The 21,370-nt window shown below is 43.7% G+C and overlaps 1 protein-coding gene across 1 annotated transcript in view; it reads right to left on the reverse strand.

The window, feature by feature from the left end:
• The window catches only part of XYLT1 (xylosyltransferase 1), a 253,247-nt gene that overhangs the window by 80,539 nt on the left and 151,338 nt on the right, over positions 1-21,370 (reverse strand). The window contains exons 4-5 of the mRNA XM_038762807.1: positions 14,373-14,545; positions 12,036-12,238 (exon numbers count right to left, since the gene is read on the reverse strand). Of these exons, the coding sequence (XP_038618735.1) occupies positions 12,036-12,238; positions 14,373-14,545 (376 nt within the window). The remainder of the gene's footprint in view (positions 1-12,035; positions 12,239-14,372; positions 14,546-21,370) is intronic.

Consider the following 21,370-nt stretch of genomic DNA (forward strand, 5'->3'; position numbering starts at 1 on the left):
AGGTGCTGCGCTGACATAACCTGGTGGCAGGTTCTCTGTGTCAGAGAGGAAAGGAGAGAAAATATGCCATTGGTAGAGTAGTTTATTTGAGCAAGGATTGTTCTGGGACAATCATGCCTGATATGGCCTTTGCTTCTACAATTGTTCTTTTTCAAGAGGAGAACCTTCTAAGGCAGTAGAATTCTTGATAATACAAGCTCTTCTTTTAAATGCACCCATCTTTCTTAGTGAAATACCATTCCCCCCGATTGTCCTAATCGTTTAAAGTTTCAGTGCATCACCACTAACCAATATGGATAAATGGGACTATTTAGCTGTGGGTGTCCAGAGAATGCTTGGTTTAAAAGTTACTGGTTAGAAACTTCCCCAGAGCAGTAAACTTTTAAAAAGATTGACTATGTAATCAAAAATTGCTTGGCCCTAAACCAGATTCTAAGGTACCAAAGTGTGTAAATACATTGAGAAAGGGGTAAAGGTATTTGTGCCTCTAGCTTTGTGCACCAGGTAATGTTGACTGATGAATACAATTAAACTGCATACAAAAGTCTGCCTCTACAGAAGTAAAGGCCATAACAGGCATGCTGCAGGGATTTTTCCATTCCACAATAAACTATTTTAACACCCTTCCTACAGTGAAGTAGAATAAAATATCTCAAACCATTGTAGCTCAGCATGGTACCTTTTTTGACTCTTTCCCTGTACAGTCTATGATGAGGCCCCAATCAAGAATCACTGGACGTATTTCCAGATTAGCTCCTGCTTTCTCCAGTTGCTGAAATCATGTTTGCAATTCCTTGGGCACTTAAGAATAGTTATGTATAATATGTTTGTTTCTTTTTTTGGCTTTCCTATGTCTTAATTTGTATTTGTCCAGTCTCTGGCAGCCATGCCAATGGCACGGCAGTTGACAAAACTGTATCATCCTCCATTGAACATCTAAGTGGTTAATACTATTCATTCATTCAATTGTATTTATTGAATGCTTACTGTGTGCAGAGCACTGTACTAAGCGCTTGGGAAGTACAAGTCAGCAACATATAGAGATGGTACCTACCCAACAACAGGCTCACAGTCTAGACGGGGGAGACAGACAACAAAACAAAACAAAACATGTAGACAGGTGTCAAAATCGTCAGAACAAATAGAATTAAGGCTATATGGACACATCATTAACAAAATAAATAGAATAGTAAATGTGTACAAGTAAAATAGAGTAATAAATCTGTACAAATATATCAAGTGCTGTGGGGAGGGGAAGGAAGTACGGCGGGGGGGATGGGGAGGGGGAGAGGAAAAAGGGGGCTCAGTCTGGGAAGGCCTCCTGGAGGAGGTGAACTCTCAGTAGGGCTTTGAAGGGAGGAAGAGAGCTACTTTGGTGGACGTGTGGAGGGACGGCATTCCAGGCCAGGGGAAGGACGTAGGCCGGGGGTCGACGGTGGGATAGGCAAGAATGAGGCCCAGTGAGGAGGTTAGTGGCAAAGGAGCAGAGGGTGCGGGCTGGGCTGTAGAAGGACAAAGGGAGGTGAGGTAGGAGGGGGCGAGGTGAAGGACAGCCTTGAAGCCGAGAGTGAGGAGTTTTTGCATGATGCTTAGGTTGACAGGCAGCCACTGGAGACTTTTGAGGAGAGGAGTAACATGCCCAGAGCATTTCTGTACAGAGATGATCTGGGAAGCAGAGTGAAGTATAGACTGAAGTGCAGAGAGACAGGAGGATGGGAGATCAGAGAGGAGGCTGATGAAGTAATCCACTCGGGATAGGATGAGAGATTGAACCAGCAAGGTAGTGGTTTGGATGGAGAGGAAAGGGCGGATCTTGGCGATGTTGTGGAGGTGAGACCGGCAGGTTTTGGTGATGGATTGGATGTGTGGGGTGAGTGAGAGAGTGGAGTCGAGATGACACCAAGGTTGCAGGCTTGTGCGACGGGAAGGATGGTAGTGTCGTCTACAGTGAAGGGAAAGTCAGGGAGAGGGCAGGGTTTGGGAGGGAAGATAAGGAGTTCAGTCTTTGACATACTGAGTTTTAGATGGTGGGCAGACATCCACATGGGGATGTCCTGAAGGCAGGAGGAGATACAAGCCTCGAGGGAGGGAGAGAGAGCAGGGGCAGAGATGTAGATTTGGGTGTCATCAGCGTAGAGATGATAGTTGAAGCCGTGGGAGCAAATGAGTTCACCAAGGGAGTGAGTGTACAGTAATAATTGTGGAATTTGTTAAACACTGACTATATGCCAAGCAATGTACTAAACACTAGGGTATGCACAAATGAATCAGTTTGTACACTGTCCAAGTCCCATGTGGGGCTCAGTCTTAATCCCTGTTTTATAGATGAGGTAATTGAGGCCCCGAGAAGTGAAGTGACTTGCCCAAGGTCACACAGCAGACACATGGCAGAGCCGGGATTAGAACCCAGGTCCTTCCAACTCCCAGGCCCGTGCTCTGCAGTACGTGCTAGTAAATACCATTGTTTGATTTTTTCAATAAGGTTTCTTTCCTTAAAATTTTATAGACACTGTTACTGAATTACCTTAACAGCAACTTGAAATTGATCTATCAAAAGCATTTTGTTCAAGTCGATATAATGAAGGATGTTTCTGTAAGATGGTAGCTGCTTTAAAATGAATGAAGAACATGTTCAAGCCAGGCTACGAAAAAGGAAATATAGCAATGTACTTAGTAATTCAAGTATCTAGACATATACATACACTCATCTATCCTCTTGCTGCCTTTGTTTCAATCTCTGTCTTTCCACTTTCTCTCCCACAACCAGGATGTGAGGCATGAATATATGATCCGGTAGAGAGGGGAGAGAATATCAAGGGAGAGAGGGGAGAGAGGGGAGAGAGGGGAGAGAGAGAGAGAGGGAGAGAGAGAGAGAGAGAGAGAGAGAGAGAGAGAGAGAGAGAGAGAGAGAGAGAATGAATCATGTTTATACAAACTAATTGTTAATTTTTGTGAGTTGGTTCTGATTAATGACTCCACAATTGTGCAGGTAATGCTTGCATAAAAACAGTAATAATAATCATAAGAACAACTGAGATACTTGTTAAACATTTACTGTGTGTCAAACTGGGGTAGATACAATACGTGCCGATTGGACATAGTCCCTATCTCACCTGGAGCTCGTAGTCTAAGTAGGAGGGAGAACAGGTATTGAATCCCCATTTTTTATTCAACAGATGAGGAAACTGAGGCACAGAGAAGTTAAGTGATTTGCCCAAGGTAACACAGCAAGCAAGTGGTGGAGCTGGGATTAGAACCCAGGAACTTTGCCCTCATAACATTTTGGATTTAGAACTTTATTCCCCAGAGTTCAAAGTCTCTTTACAAAAAGTATTTCAAATATCCTTATGACATCTTATGACACTAGGCAGTGAGAAAAATTGAGGCCAAAGGGGGCTAAGTGACCTATCCCAAGGGCCATATTTATTTAGTGATGGAGCTGGGAACAGAACCCAAGCCTCTGGCTCCCAGTTTTTCACTCTGCTACTGGGTTGCTTTCTCCATTCATCCTAATCTAGCTCCACTCAGACATTTAGCAAAGCACAAACTGGCCTTCCATAAAAAAGCTATTATATATAAAAATGTACCATATTTCAGTACAGTCTTCTGAACATAGTAAGCGCTCCATAAACTCCACTGATTGATTGACTGAAGTTTTTGGTTTACTGCCCTAGCAGCTCTTTTCAAAGAGCACACCATATAGTCCAACAGACCTCTTAGACTGGAGTTTAGCTTTTTAGGGCTAAGCTGTAAGCTTTATAGCAGTCTAGGGTTCTGATATTTTCCTGTCACTCCTAACAATCTCTAGCTTAATTTTGAACAGCAACTGGATTATTCACATATGGCTCTCCAGACCTCCACTCGAGTATCATATAATCTCTGACTCTTTTGTTTCCTCAACCTTCTGCTTCTTCAAAATCACGGTCTCTTTGAGATCAAATGAGGTCAAAGGAAGTGTGGCTAAAAAACGAAAAACAAAAGAAAGGAGGCTTTCTTTATAATTAGAGAATTGCCCAAACATATTGTCCATAATTTGTTGGCTTCAATAAGGGGAGAGACTCTAGATGGGAAATCACACAAAAAAATCATTTTTTTCTACTTGGGGAGAGCAGGGGACTGGGAAAGTTTGGGGGAGGGAAATGAAGGAGCAAAATTCAACTCAAGATTAAACTCATCCCCCTTTGAGGTAAGTAGAATGGCAGAAGATGATATTCTCACAGCTTCTGATCTGTGTCATGTTTTTAGAGCCCAAGATATACTATTGACTTAATCCAGCATGGTGGTCTGGGTCTTTGGGACCAGAGCTGAGGAAATGGCTCAAGATAAAACATTTTAAGTCACTTGGGTAAATCTTATCTTTACTTGGTCTATGGTGGCCACAGACATCATTTCCAGGAAAGATTCAGCATGGCTCAGTGGAAAGTGCATGGGCTTTGGAGTCAGAGGTCATGGGTTCAAATCCCAGCTCTGCCACTTGTCAGCTGTGTGACTTTGGGCAAGTCACTTAACTTCTCTGGGCCTCAGTTCCCTCATCTGTAAAATGGGGATTAAGACTGTGAGCCCCCTGTGGGACAACCTCATCACCTTGTAACCTCCCCAGTGCTTAGAACAGTGCTTTGCACATAGTAAGTGCTTAATAAATGCTATCATTATTATTATATTATTATTTTTCAGAGCATAAGGACCACTGAACCACTTTCCCAAGCCACTCTCTTTTGTATTTCCATAAGGGATGAGTCCCTGTCAGTTTGGAAAAATTGCAGTGCTGAAGAAATGTTTATTTCCTCCCAGATGCAAACAAAACTGTTAACAGCATAATTATTGTAGTGCATTTTCCACCCCCTTGTGAACAGTCTGTGTAAAAACAACAATTTTAGACTCCGACAGTCACTATGCTGTGTTTCTATTTGTTTGTTTAAATCTCCCTGCCAGATTAAGAATTGAGCCCAGAAGGCAGGTGAGTTCCCCCACTCCCTTAAACATTCAAAGAGGGAAAGGGTTGTAGAAAACTGACCATATCTGATACATGACTACAATGCAGATTCAAGACATTCCCTTCCTCCGCAAGACACAAACAGACTTCTTTTGGGCACCCCTAAAACAGGCTTTCCTAAAAAGGGTAATTTATTATTGATATTTATGTCACAGTGATTAATAATAATGATGATATTAAGTGCTTACTATGTGCCAGGCACTGTACTAATTGCCGGGGTGGATACAAGCAAATGGGGTTGGACACAGTCCCTGTCCCATGTGGGGCTCACAGTCTTATTCTCCACTTGACAGATGAGGTAACTGAGGCACAGAGAAGGGAAGTGACTTGCCCAGAGTCACATAACAGACAAGTAGCAGAACCGGGATTAGAACCCAGACCCGTGCTCTATCCACTATGCCATATCCCTGGAATTTGTATAGCATTTTAATGATTTCAAAGAGCTGAGGAGTAGACTGATATCTGCCTTGTCTCCTAAAGATAAGAAGAGCAAATAATCCACAACAGATGTCACCTTCAGCACTTGGTTTAAAATCAGCACAACAGCTCAGGGGTGTCAGTCATTAAGTCGATCATATTTACTTAGCGCTTACTGTGTGGAGAGCACAATATAACAGGCACATTCCCTGCTACAATGAGCTTTCAGCCTAGTAGGGGAGACTGAAATTTATATATATATACACACACATATATATATTATATATATTTATATATATATTATATATATAAATTACAGACATGTACGTAAGTGCTGTGGGGCTGGGAGTGGGGGATGAGTAAGGGAGCAAATCAGGGTGATGCAGAAAACAGTGGGAGAAGACGAAAGGGGGATTTAGTCAGGGAAAGCTTCTTGGAGGAGAATGTGCCTTCATTATTATGGATGTCCAGCCAAAATAGATTCTGTGGCATGGTTATCAGGTATGAGAATTCTTTGCTCCCAATTCAGGGAAAGGCTGGAATTCAGCTGTGGGGAGCTACCAAGCGTCCAGAATAATGCTACGAGCTGGTCCAGGCCCAGGCTCCAGACCTGAAGCTTTGGGTAAGCTCTCCTAAAGGGGCAAGCAGGCCTTGGTGGTAAGTTGCGACCTAGGAAGTAACAGTGGTGAATTCCAGGGCCTAATTTTCCTCTGATTCTCCTGGGGGGCCTTGAATAAGACTCCCATTTTTCTGTTCCTCACTTTCTTCTTCTGTCAGGCCCAAACCTACATCCATAGGGGCCACCTTTCCATTTCTCCATTTCTCCATCCGGGGTTTTGGGATACTGGTCAGTGAAACCACAGCTTTTAAAAAATCAGTATACAGGCCTCTCCAGCTTGGCCCATCACTCCTGGGATGGGAGAAGTAGAGGTTTTGGTGGCACAGATGGGGAGGGTGGCAGAGGGGAAGTGAAAGCTTAATACAAAGCTGCCTTGGATGTAAACTCTAAATCCCCCAAATGCATCATTTTGCACCCACGGAAATTGTATGAATCCCACTGCAATGTGACCAAATATTAAAAGGTGGGGAAGGTTCTCGGAGCCTGGTGTTCAACAAAACCTTGGGTGACACTGAAGAATAAGGCAAGAGAGACAAAGAGGCACAGGCTCAATTTAGAGGCAAAGGGAATTCTTATTTTCTGGTGTTGGAGCACCACCACCTTGTTTTCCGCATGGTCGATTACTGGACACCTGGGGAAACCTGGAGGTTTATTAAGCAGTGTCACAGAATGACAAAATGAAAGTGTTCCTACAAAATTCTGCCTCTACGCAGGCACAGACCATATTAAATTTGTCTCCTATCGGGAAAAGGGCAATACAAAGCTGCAGACCTGCCAAGTCCTTAAAAGATATTTTGAGAGCAGCAAGAGGTGGGGAGGTGGGCAATTGGAGTATCTCAATGCCCATCCTCTACTGTCTAGAGGACAGAGAGGAATGAACCCCAACTCTGATTTGGCTCGTTAATATCTCTACTGATGTAAGAAACCAATGGAGCGTGTTGGCAGTGCTGACTCCATAGGCACAGGAGTGGGTAAGGCCTAGCTGTGGGCCTGATGAGAGCTTCTACCGCATCTCAGACTGGTCTTTAGAGTCCTAATAGAATGGCTTCTGCTGGGAAGCATCTCTAGAGTGGAGCACCTAAGGATCCAGTCCCTCTCTTGGCTTCCGGGGCTCTGTGGCCTGAGACACGGGCACAAATAGAGAAGCAGCATGGCTCAGTGGAAAGAGGATGGGCTTTGGAGTCAGAGGTCATAGGGTCGTATCCCAGCTCTGCCAATTGTCAGCTGTGTGACTTTGGGCAAGTCACTTAACTTCTCTGTGCCCCAGTTCCCTCATCTGTAAAATGAGGATTAAGATTGTGAGCCCCCTATGGGACAACCTGATCACCTTGTAACATCTCCAGTGCTTAGAACAGTGCTTTGCAAATAGTAAGCGCTTAATAAATGCCATTATTGTTAATAAAAAAAGTCAGAGGAGAGGGAAAGGGAAATCAGGTAATGCCTAGGTGGTGTTGGGAATGGGAGGGGCAGAGATGAACAGAACAAGGCATGGGGTTACACTGCCCCTTAGATCACAAGCTCCTCGGCTATTACACTCTCCCAAATGTTTAACACAGTGCTCTGCAAACCAAGGCACTCGATAAATGGCATCAATTATTTGATTTGCTCTTGCCAGCGTCTTTGTAGCCACAGATCTGCTTTTCTGGGAAGTTTCGTGACAGCTGAACTCATAGATATTGAGATTTGGAGAACGATTCAGGACCTTCTTTGTACTTCCCTATAAACAGTTTCATTCTGGGCAAATTTCCTCTGCACAGGCTCAGGAGATGTACAATCCAGCAGCCCTTTGCAGGGGACTCTTAATTGCATCAGCTTCCCTTATGCAAACATTGGGGAAGCCCCAGGCACTGCTCTTCAGCAAGGGACTCCCAGAAAGCACTGAAGATGCAAAAATGCAGAAATACTGGCAGAGCTCAGCTTTGAAGGTTCCCGGATCTACCTTTGACTATAGGGGAGGAGGAAAGGAGATAAATACTGGCCGACAAAGTTTTCTTGTTTTGTTCTTCCTGCATTTGTAGTTGTGTCTAGATCCCTAAACTCTGGTCCATCCCATAGAGAGTAACTGGTCTGGCAGAAAATAACTTGATATCTAAGGAGGTGGGTCAGCTTCCCACTTGCCTTCACCTTCTCTATCTCTGATTAAAAATGTTTGGGGCAAACAATGCATTTCATTCTGGGGAGACATTGTTTGGGCACACTAGCACGAGAGTGTGAGGAAATCAATAGTGAAGCCAAACTTCATAACCCAGAAAATTGGAGACACACTACAGCTCCCTGGATTACAGAGGTGGGAAGGTGCTTACAGTTCAATCAGTCAGTATTGAGACTGATTGAGAAGCAGCGTGGCTCAGTGGAAAGAGCACGGGCTTTGGAGCCAGAGGTCATGGGTTCAAATCCCACCTCTGCCAATTGTCAGCTGTGTGATCTTGGGCAAGTCACTTAACTTCTCTGTGCCTCAGTGTCCTGTCCACAGTCAGCCTCTTTTGGAGAGGAGTCAAAGTCAAACCAACAATAAGGAAACAAACAAAATCTCTGGCTGTGTGATTTTAAAAAGACAATCCTCTTTAGAACCAGCATGGTCTATTCATTCATTCATTGAATCATATTTATTGAGTGCTTACTGTGTGCAGAGCACTGTACTAAGCTCTTGGAAAGTACAATTTGGCAACAGATGGAGACAATCCCTACCCAACTTAGCATAGTGTCTGGCTCATAGAAAGTACTTAACAAATATCATAAATATTATTATTATAAAGCACTGGTCAGGGACCTAGAGGACCTGGATTCTACTTTCTGCTCCTCTACTTGCCTGTTGTGTGAACAGCCAAGTCACTTCACTCCTCTGTGCCTTAGTTTCCACAACTGCAAATGGGAATTCATTCATTCAATCGTATTGAGTGCTTACTGTGTGCAGAACACTGTACTAAGCACTTGGGAAGTACAAGTTGATGGGAATTCAATACCTGTTCTACCTCCTACTTAACCTGTGAGCCCCATGTGGGGACTGATGATCCTGTATCTACCCCAGCACTTAATACGGTGCTTGGCACATAGTAAGTGTTTAAAAAATACCACAATTATTATTACTATTATTATTGTTGTTAGAAGAGTGGAGCTTCTGACCTCAGGTCCAACCTGACAATAAATACGAAAATGAAGAAAGAATAATAATGATGGTATTGGTTAAGCACTTACTATGTGCCAGGCACTGTACTAAGCTCTGGGGTGGATGTAAGAAAATCAGGTTAGACCCAATCCCTGTCCCACGTGGGGCTCACAGTCTCAATCCCCATTTTACAGATGAGGCAACTGGGGCCCAGAGAATTGAAATGACTTGCTCAAGGTCACACAGCAGACACGTGGTAGAGCTCGGTTTACCTTCTGAATCCCAGGGCCGTACGCTATCCACTACAGCTGACACACCAGACCTCTGTCTCACTGAGATTAGGAGAAGCAGCATGGTGCCGTGGCTACAGCACAGGCCTGGGACTCATGGGTTCTAATTTCAGCTCCACCACTTGTCTTCTGTGTGACCTTGGGCAAATCACTTCTCTGTGCCTCGGTTATCTCATCTGTAAAATGGGGGTTGAGACTGTGAGCCCCACAAGGGACAGGGATTGTGTCCAACTCGATTTGCTTGTATCCACCCCAACGCTTAGTACAGTGCATTGCACATAGTAAGTGCTTAACACCATCATCATTATTATTATTATTATTATAATGGACAAATGCATCAAGTAAACAAAGAGTTTATGTTTATGTAAGAACTCAATCAATACCACTGATTGATTCGATTGTGTCTATCGGCTCTGTTGTATTGTACTCTCTCAAATGCTCAGTACAATGCTCTGCACGCAGTAAGTGCTCAATATTCATTCATTCATTCAATCGTATTTATTGAGTGCTTACTGTGTGCAGAGCATTGTATTAAGCACTTGGGAAGTACAAATAGGCAACATATAGAGACGGTCCCTACCCAACAATGGGCTCACAGTATAGAAGGGGGAGACAGACAAACAAAGAGCATTCATTTATTCATTCATTCATTCAATGGTATTTACTGAGTGCTTACTGTGTGCAGAGCATTGTATTAAGCGCTTGGGAAGTACAAATAGGCAACATTTAGAGGTGGTCCCTACCCAACAATGGGCTCACAGTATAGAAGGGGGAGACAAAGAGCATTCATTTATTCATTCATTCGTTCAATCGTATTTACTGAGCGCTTACTGTGTGCAGAGCACTGTACTAAGCGCTTGGGAAGTACAAGTTGGCAACATAGAGACGGTGCCTACCCAACAGTGGGCTCACAGTATAGAAGCAGGATCATGATTACAAACAGGATGGAAAGGATGAAAACCACTAGGCTAAATTGGACCTCTCAAGTTTACTTTGAACTGTAGCAGTTTGCATAAAGGGCATGTAATGCTATTCTTCCCTCATCTCCAAGTTTGAAGACTGCTTGTAGAAGCTTTCATTCATTCATTCAATCGTATTTATTGAGCGCTTACTGTGTGCAGAGCACTGAACTAAGCGCTTGGGAAGTACAAGTTGGCAACATATAGAGATGGTCCCTACCCAACAACGGGCTCACAGTCTGGAAGTGGGGGCCTTAGGGCTTTGGCAAGTGGCAGGGGGATGGTGACAGGGATCCGTGGGACTGCAGAGGAGAACAGAAGAAAGGGAGGCTCCACTGCCCCGGGTGTTTCTGGGGCCTGTAGTTCTAGGAACATCCAGACAGTGTACTACATTTCCACAGCTACATATCCCAGAAATGCTCAAGGTAGAGGAAATTACAATGATGAAGCAATGCAGCCCATGGTCCAATAGTGGGGCCTCCCCCTCCACATATCCACCAAGCTAGCTCTCTTCCTCCCTTCAAAGCCCTACTGAGAGCTCACCTCCTCCAGGAGGCCTTCCCAGACTGAGCCCCCTCCTTCCTCTCCTCCTCCCCATCCCCACAGCACATGTATATATTTGTACAGATTTATTACTCTATTTATTTTACTTGTACATATTTACTGCTCTATTTATTTTGTTAGTGATGTGCTCTATAGCTTTAATTCTATTTGTTCTGACTATTTTGACACCCGTCTGCATGTTTTGTTTTGTTGTCTGTCTCCCACTGCTAGACTGTGAGCGCGCGGTTGGGTAGGGACCGTCTCTAAATGTTGCTGACTTGTGCTTCCCAAGCGCTTAGTACAATGCTCTGCATACAGTAATCGCTCAATAAATACGACTGAATGAATGAATGCTTGGTTTCCATAGCCCCAAAAGTCCTCACCAGCCACTTTTCAAGCTTTTTGCATGGTGAAGTAGCGTCACTCTCTGCAACTACAAGTTCCACAAAGGGGAGTTCACCAGGAATCTCTGGGCAGTGGCGGGCACGCTACGGGCAACTTTCATTTCTAACGGATGAACCATAGTGGAATGCTCCCAAGTCCCTCTTACACAGGCGATCTAGCTAGTTTACTCACTACTCCTAATAGTAACCTCCTCATTGTACCTCTATCTTATCTATCTCACTGCCGACCCCTCGCCTATGTTTTGCCTCTGGCTTGGAACACACTCTCTCTTCATAATTACTCCTGCCGTCCCTTCAAAGTCTTATTGAAGGCACACCTCTTCCAAGTGGCCTTCCCTAAGTCCACCTTTCTTCTTACCTACTCCCCTCTGTGACACCCAAACTTGTCCCCCTTTACAGCACCTTTGTCCATATATGTGATTTATTTATTTATAACACTGTCTGTCTCCCCGTCTAGCCTGGTGGTGGTCAGGGAATGTGTCTGTTTATTGTTATACTGTACTCTCTCAGGCACTTAGTTCAGTGCTCTGAACCCAGGAAGTGCTCAATAAATACAACTGACTGACTGCTCCTTCCCCTGTTATGGCATAGGATGGGGTACTCACCCTAAGGGCAGTTAATTAGACAGAAGAAGAGAGGAAAAAAAGAGAAGGCAGAGAGGGCATGAGCCCATTCTCGCTGGAGGGGGAGTTCGGTTGACAAACCTGATTGGGTAGTCGGCGGCGCTGAGGTTGATGAAGAAATCCCACGGCCAGTCAGTCATCTCCATTAAGTCTCTCATGCTCTGGAGGTAGGTGGTCAGGAGGCTGGCTCCTCCCCAGATGGTGGCCATGCGCCATGAGGTGACCCGTATGTTTGGGTACTGGCCAGCAAACTGCAGGACTTGCCGGTATAAATAATTGGAACGCTTGGGGAGGAAGAGAAAGGGCAAACGTCAGGATCCGATGTTGCACGTTGTTAGGTCTGCCCCTCCTGCCTCCTTCTCTCACACCTGACTTCCCCAAATCCCCTTCCCAGTCAAATGGGGCCTGAGGCCATCCTAGGGGTAAACTGTAAATAGTTGGGAGGCAGGGAGAAGGGAGAATGGGACTCTTAGGAATTGGGAGTTCATCAAACAAATATGGTCCCAGGGAAGCTTGAGACTGTGAGCTCATTGTGGGCAGGAAATGTGTACTGTACTCTCCCAAGAGCTTAGTACAGTGCTCTGCATACAGTAAGCACTCAAAAAATGCAATTGAATGAATGAATGAAAATGCTTGATGGGGAATTTAGGGTTTGTGGCTTTCCCCAAAGCCTGAAAAAGAATGCATCCCTCTACTTCCTAAGGGAAGGCTGATTTTATTCTTATTAATAATAATAATAGTATTTGTTAAGTGCTTACTATGTGCCAGGCACTGTACTAAGCGCTGGGGTGGATACAAGCAAATCAGGCTGGACACAGTGCCTTGTCCCACGTGGGGCTCAGACTTAAACCCCATTTTACAGGTGAGGGAACTGAAGCACTGAGAAGTGAAGTGGCTTGCCCATGGTCACACAGCAGACAAGTGACAGAGCAGGATTAGAACCCATGACCCTCTGACTCCCAGATCTGTGCTCTTTCCACTAGGTCATGCTCAAGGAGCCTCTTGGCTTAATTCTTTCACTCTAACTACAGATGCACCAATCACTAAAATTTTTTGAGCAATTTTTAATTGCAGAATATTGTCCTAAGTGCTTGGGAAGAGTTCAATAGAGCTGTTAGGCATGATTCCTGGTCCCAAGGAGCTTACAATCTAATGGGTAGGAGACAGACATTAAAATAAATTACAGGTAAGCTCCTTGTGGAAGCTTAGAGATAGAGCATGGCTCAGTGGAAAAGAGCACGGGCTTTGGAGTCAGAGGTCATGGGTTCAAATCCCAGCTCCGCCAGTTGTCAGCTGTGTGACTCTGGGCAAGTCATTTAACTTCTCCTGAGCCTCAGTTACCTCATCTGTAAAATGGGGATTAAGGCTGTGAGCCCCCCGTGGGACAACCTGATCACCTTGTAACCTGCCCAGCGCTAAGAACAGTGCTTTGCACAGAGTAAGTGCTTAATAAATGCCATCATTATTATTATTATTGTTGTGGGCAGGGAATGTGTCTGTAGTATTGTACTCTCCCAAGCACTTAGTACAGTACTCTACATACAGTAAGCACTCAGTTTATACCACTGCTTGGTAGGTAGTGGAAATAACAGCGTATAATGATATTACCTAAGGGCTATGGGGATGGGCTGGAAAGCCAAGTGCTTAGGAGGTATGGACTTAAATGCATAGGTGACCTAGAAGTTGGGGGAATAGGATGGGGAAATGAAACATTTGTCAGGGTAGACTCTCTGGAGGAGAAATTATTTTAGTTGGACATTGAAGATGGGGAGAGTGGTAGTCTGATGGATGTGAAGCGAGAGGGAATTCCAGGCAAGGGGGGAGAGGGTGAGCAAGGGGTTGGTGGTAAGGGAAATGAAATCGAGGCACCGTGAGTAGGTTAGTGTTACAGTAGCAAAGTGTGCAAGCTGGGTTGTAGTGGGACAGGAGTGAGTTTAGGTAGAGGGAGAGAGCTGCCTGAATTCACTGTTCCTTTCAACAAGCATCAGAGGAAAATGATTATAAGCCATCACTATAAAACACACCAGCACAAAGGAAACAGGGAAAGAAACAGTCTTCTGGACTGTAAACTCCTCGTGGGTAGGGAACATGTCTGCTAACTCTGTTGCATCGTATTCTTCCAAATGCTTAGTACAGAGCCTTACCCAGTGTAAGAGCTCAATCAATATTATTGATTGATTATGGGAGGAAGGAAAGAAAAATCTAATTTAATTTAATTTAAAATAAATTAAAATTTCTGATTTGGGTCACATATGGGTCACATACTCCATGCCAAATTCTGAAAAAGGGAAAAAGAGAGCACCCTACTCTGGAATCCATACCCATAAGGAGACAAAAAGATATGTGATAGAGAGGGTGTCAGAGACAGATTAATGGACAAGTGGTGAGACAGGCAGGTTATAATGGGTGGTCTATTACCTTGTCAACGTGGATATAGTAAAAATGGTCTTTGTGATAAATCGCCTTAAACATGCGCTGGAGCTGTCGGGAGGCCCGGCCATGGACCACCAAGACGAATGCGATCCGGACGGGGTTGGTGGTCAAATATTCCACTGAGTCCTCATCCCACTGCACATTGTTGCTGGCCTTTCCTGTTGGGAAATCACAAATATGGACGTGTTCACATGGAGAGCTGGGCACTTGGGGTACTTTAGTTCTGGAGACCTCAGGTCCCATAGCCTATTTCATCTCTGGACTTTGGATTCTTACCCATTGCTCAGGCTACTTGCTCCATCTGTATTGCCTCTCCTTCCCTCCACCAAACTCCCTTCCCACCTTCGCTGGTGGTCTTAGAATAACCGTTGATTGGACAGTTTCCCCTTTATTTACATGGCTGCTTGATTTCCTGAAAATCCTTGGTACCAGTTACAAAGTAGCTCAGGCCCTTCCCTCAATTAACCATGTCATAAGGACACTGGGTGTGATGGCAGTCAGATTTATTGTGCTCTTATTGTGTGTAGAGCACTGTACTAAACACTTGGGAGAGTATAATATAACAATAAGCTGATACATTCCCTGCCCACAACGCGCTTACAGTCTAGAGCAGGAGACAGACATTAATATAACTACATAAATAATAAATTACAGATATGTACGTAGGTGCTGTGGAGTTGGGAGGGGAGATGAATAAAGGAAGCAAGTCAGAGTGAAGCAGAAGGAAGTAGAAGAAAAGGAAAAGAGGGCTTAGTCACAGAAGAACTTTGGGAAGAAATGGCAATGACCAGCTGGAGGCCACCTATAATGTCCAGACTTAGGGCTGACATCCAAATTTTGTATCGTCCACGGGTCCACTTTGTGGTAGGACTGGCCTAGTTTTTTTCTGCTTGCCATCTTGCCATGGCAACTTTAGGTCTCAGGGTTCTGGATCCCAAACATGGGCTCTCAGTCCTGGGCCAATCCAATGGCAGTTTTAAAATATCATAGCATTCTCCTGATACCTCACAGATTACAGCTATGACTAAAAACATTTGCTACCAGACCTATCAGACCTATCATACAGTAGCACGGTCAAAAAAAAAACAAGAAGGGGAGGTCAGACGGATAGGTAAGAATGATCACTGATCATATCTTAGCCAGTTCCTCAAATTCAATGGGCTCAGGAAACCTTTCATTTATACTGGTGAAAAAGAAAGACTTGAAATATAAATGTAAATATAAATGAAAGGTCGCTGCTCTTCCTAAGTAAATAGGAAATGCCTCCTCTTTAAAAGTGGAATTTGCACAATTCTCGCCTTTTTCCCAGCAGTCCCCAGGGGGACCTGATGTTTGCGGTTGGCAGAAGCAACAGGAAGAGAGAAGAAGCTCGCCCTGTGACACAAGGAAGGCGTGACGCACGCAGTCCTGAGTTTACATTCCCTACAGGTCTGAAAGGCAACACCAAAGTGCCTCTGTCCCTTTAAAAAAGGGGGGAAAAATAACCAGTACACAACTACCCAATTTTGCTATGGGGGGGATACGGAAGTTGTTCGAAGAGAGAAGCACAGTCAAATCAAAGAAAAATAACTCAGGTTAGAAATGAAACAAAGCACTCCACCTTGGGAAAGCAGTGCGGTCAAGTGGAAAGAGCAGGGGGCTGAGACTCAGGAGACACATCTGCTATGTGATACTGTGGGCAAGTAACCTTAACCTCTCTGTGCTTCAGTTTTCTCAAATAGGAAATGGGCATAAAGTACCTTTTCTCCCTAACTCTTAAGCTATGAAGCTCCACTGGAACAGATAGTCATTTCCGACCCAGTCCCTATTCTGTATCAACCCCAGGATCTAACACAGGACTTAGTACATGGTATGCACTTAGTAAATTCCCCTCATTATTGCTACTATTATCATGTCAGCCAGTCAGTGAATGAGCAGTGAAATGACATCTAAAAGCTGAACAAATACATTTGAATGGCCGGACCAGGCTGGCCCGTTGCTCTATGTCAAAAATGAGTCAAGAGAAATCATGCATTTACACATATACACACACACACACACACACACACACACACAGAAAATATGTTGGCAATCCAAGTCCCCCTAAATTTTGAAACGTTCATTAAAAGGGGAGGGAGGAAGCTTGAGGATTATTATAATAATTTGACTCTGTCTCTTCAAGGCATTCTAGCTGAAATCCTCATGATTTAGATAGAACACGTACCTCAATGTTCTAAATACATCTTACTTTTCACCTACCAACATCACAGTACCATCAGCATGAAATAGCAAGGCCGTTCACACTGTCATTGGGGTAATAACATTCCAACACTTTCATTTCCCAGGCGAGCTCAACCAACTGCAATTTTACTACGTTTGAATTCAAGGTCTTAAATTTGGGGAACAGCCTTTCCAAAGCACTGCATCAACATCAAACATCAACATCAAAAGGTTTACATCTATACTTAATATAAAAATGTGCCACCTATAATCACATGCATCTTCACATAGTGGGCATATTTATGCACAGATTCCCCTGATACTGGAAGGTGGGCCAGAGTTTAGGACAGAGAAGCCCCTTAATTCCTTGAGCATAATGAATGTGTGGTGCTTTTTAAGCACATAGGCAGTGCTGACTCTTCATTTTTGGACAGGAAAATATGGGCAGAAGAGGAATGATATTTGTGCAAAGTCACACAAAACCGTGACAAAAAAGATACAGGGGAGTGGGCCCTCAAAGCCTTATTCAAGGCTCTGCACCTATGTCCATTACCTACATCATTTGATGAAGCTGGGTACTGAATGACAACGGGAAGCACAACCCCACTGTATCAAACCACAATGAATAACAAATGTGGCAGTGACACTCAGTCCTGCATACACTAGTCTAACCCAAACCTTTTCCTCACAGATACAACATTTCTTTGGGCTAGACTGACATCCTTATGGCACAGTGCCTTTTTGGATTGTTGTTTGCTTTTATGTCTGTGGAGTGTCTAAACTTCCTAAATTAAACAAACTGAAACAGCAGTATAGACATAAAATTTCATTACCATTTAATAATTTGAGATGGAAACTCCTTTAGTATCTTTAGCTATGTAATTGTTAGTGTAGGTATGTGGGTGGGGTAAGTTCTTTGGGTAGAAAATTATGACTATTATTATTAACAGCACTATTTGTTAAATGCTTACAATGTGTCACATACTGTTCTAAGCACTGTGATAGATACAAGATAATCAGGTTCCATGTGGGGCTCACAGCCTGACTAGGAGGGTGGACAGGTATTGAACCCCCATCTTGCAGATAAGGTAACTGAGGCACAGAGAAGTTAAGTGACTCACCCAAGGTCACACAGCAGACACATGGCAGAGCTAAGGTTAGAACCCAGGTCCTCTGTTTCCCAGGCCCATTCTCTTTCCACTAGGCCACAGTATTTTGCTACTGAAAGTTAATGATGTGCAACTGGGGAGATTCCTTAACTCCGGACTCATGGACCATTACTGCAGCTTCAATTATGAACACATTCTTGGGAAGGCTCTGACATTTTGTTGAGACCAACCAAGTAAATGAGATCCTACAGTGAATGGCAAACAGCCTACAATATGCGGAAGATGCTCATTTTTTCCTGCTGGTTTTGATGAGTCTGCAAGAATATTATTTTGTAGGAAACAGGTGTATACTAAAAGAAGGGCAAGAGCCAAAAGGAATCTTGAGGCTGCTCAACTGCCAACCTGCTCACTGTGCCTCAGTCTTGTTTCTCTTGCTGTCAACCTCTTGTTCACATCCTCCCGCCAGCCTGGAACTCCCTACACCATCATATATACCAGACATCTTTGAAGTTCTACTAAAAATTACATCTCCAGGAAGTCTTCCCTAACTAATCTCTCTTTCTCCCACATCATTTTCCCACCTACTGCCATCACCTATGAACTTGAGCCCTCACTCCTTAAACTCTTGGGTAGCGTAGCAATAACAATTATAATGATTTTGGCATCGATTAAGAATTTTTATGGCATTTATTAAGTGCTTACTAGGGGCAAAGCACTGTTATAATAATAATAATAGTAATAATTTTGATATATGTTAACTGCTTACTATATGTCAGACACTGTACTAAGCACTGGGGTAGATACAAGCAAATAGGGTTGGACACAGACCTTGACCGATGTGGGCTCACAGTCTCAATTCCCATTTTACCAATGAGACAACTGAGGCTTAGAGAAGTGAAGTGACTTGCCCAAGGTCACACAGCAGACTAGGGGTAGAGCCAGGATTGGAACCCATGACCTTCTGACACCCAGGCCCATGCTCCATTCACTACAACATGCTGCTTCTTTATCGCCATCCTGCAACATATGTACTTAATGTACTTTTCTCTCAACTCAGTTTCTTCCCCTTTCCAACTAGTTTGCAAGCTTCTTGAGGGCAAGGATAGTGTCTATTCACTCTATTGTACTCTCCCTGGTGTTCAGTAAAGTCCTCTGGACAGCCCCTTCCAATAAATGCTAATGATTAGTAGTATTTATTAATAAATACATGATTTAGAAATCCTTCTCCTTCCTTACCTCTCTGGTCTCTTACTGCAACTCAACTTGCACACTTTGCTCCTCTCAATCTTGTCTTTCTCGTTGCTGATATTTCAGCTTCAAGGCTGTCCATCACCTCACCCCCTCCTACCTCACCTCCCTTCTGTCCTTCTCCAGCCCAGCCCGCACCCTCCGCTCCTCTGCCGCTAATCTCTTCACTGTGCCTCGTTGTCGCCTGTCCCGCCGTCGACCCCCGGCCCACGTCACCCCCCTGGCCTGGAATGCCCTCCCTCCGCCCATCCGCCAAGCTAGCTCTCTTCCTCCCTTCAAAGCCCTACTGAGAGCTCACCTCCTCCAGGAGGCCTTCCCAAACTGAGCCCCCTCCTTCCTCTCTGCCTCCTCCCCCTCCCCATCCCCCCCGCCTTACCTCCTTCCCCTCCCCACGGCACCTGTATATATGTATATATGTTTGTACGTATTTATTACTCTATTTTATTGGTACATATTTATTCTATTTATTTTATTTTGTTAATATGCTTTGTTTTGTTGTCTGTCTCCCCCTTCTAGACTGTGAGCCCGCCGTAGGGTAGGGACCGTCTCTAGATGTTGCCAACTTGGACTTCCCAAGTGCTTAGTCCAGTGCTCTGCACACAGTAAGCGCTCAATAAATACGATTGAATAAATGAATAAATGAATGAATGAATGAATGGTCTCTGGCTTGGAACTCCCTCCCCCTTCATATTCGACAGACCACTCTTTCTCCATCTTCAAATCCCTACTAAAATCACATCTCCTCCTAGAGGCTTTCCCTGACTAATCCCTCATTTCCCTATTTTAGCTCTCCCTTCTGAGTTGCCTATGAACTGGGGTCCGTTCCCCTTAAGCATGCTGATCGTCACCCTTCCCCCAGCTCTACGGTACTTATGTACATATTCACCTGTAATTAATTTTATATCTGTCTCCCCCTCTGGTCCATAAACTCCTTATGGGCAGGGATCATCTCTACCTACACTTTTGGATTGTACAGTGCTCTGCACACAGTAAGCACTCAAAACCATTGATTGATTGCTTAATCTGGAGGGAGGCGATGGAATTCACTTTTTTGTGTGTGGAAGGTACTGGAGGAGGAATGGAGAATCACTAGAATAAATAATTCACATGAATCTTATTAGATTTCTAACATAATTCTTCCATTTTATGTCCTGCTGGTCTTGCAGATTGCAGTCTTTTTCCATTCAGTCTCACTGACCGCGCACACCCCGTGAAATACTGAGGCTTCAGTTTTATCCCTGACTGCCACAAGTTATAAAGTTAGCTGTGTGACTTTCTTTTTTTTCCATTTCAGCTGAGCCTGGAATAGTCTATTTCCACAGATTCTATTTAACTGTAGATTCACCGACCCAAATTTTGCTGTATTTGTAAGTAAAATGAGGATACGGGAAATTGGGCATTCATTTTATGCGGTGCCAAAGACTTTAAGTTATATTCTGAAGATAGCATTGATTTATACTGCACTCTCCCAAGTGTTTAGCATAGTGCTCTTTACACAGTAAATCCCAGTTCAATATGATTGATTTGAAGATTTATTATTTAAAAGGGACTTATTTTCAAAGCATACAGAGAGAAAATTGTTTTGCCTCATAAGGTCTATCCATATTTACTTTTTGTTGAAATGTCAACTGTTCTGCATTTTTAAATGCATTTCCTAAAGTAGGTGGGATTGTAACTTCCAAGATGGTGGAACATTTGAGAGTCCTCTGGGGATTGGTTTCCTGGGAGCAGTGAGGGTGTTGAGGGAGTGAGGGAACATTGTGCTCCTAGGAATAATCTAACCTGTTTTCTCAAGGTGGCTTATGTCCTAGGAAAGTAAAATCCTTCAATAATAATAAGCATCATCACACTGTAGCTGAGGAATGTGGGCCCCTTTATAGATTCGAAGTTTGGTAGTCAGCCTAGTAAAGAGCTACTGTCTTATTTATGAGTTGAATAATATTGAGGTCTGATTTTATATTTATGTATTTGCTTTCTCTCTCACACACATACACACACATAACAGGCAGAATACTAAAATAAATGAAATCATTGCTCAATACCACTGACTTCAACAATGAGACAATGGCTATATACAAGTCTTGTTAATACTCACAAGAACACATATGGCCAATATTCATCTAATACTGTATGGTATACATATAGTATTCCTATCCAAATGTATTTGTGTGAATGCACAAACACACACATTTGACTTATAGTTGTTTTTTATGGCATTTGTTAAGCACTTTCTGTGTGTCCAACACCGCTCTAAGTGCTGGGGTAGGTACAGGTTAATTAGATTGGAAACAGTCTCTGTCCCATATGAGGCTCACAGTCTAAGTAGAATCAATCAATCAATCATATTTATTGAGCGCTTACTATGTGCAGAGCACTGTACTAAGCGCTTGGGAAGTACAAATTGGCAACATATAGAGACAGTCCCTA

The sequence above is a fragment of the Tachyglossus aculeatus genome, chromosome 21, assembly GCF_015852505.1.
Source record: "Tachyglossus aculeatus isolate mTacAcu1 chromosome 21, mTacAcu1.pri, whole genome shotgun sequence".
Lineage (NCBI taxonomy): Eukaryota > Metazoa > Chordata > Mammalia > Monotremata > Tachyglossidae > Tachyglossus > Tachyglossus aculeatus.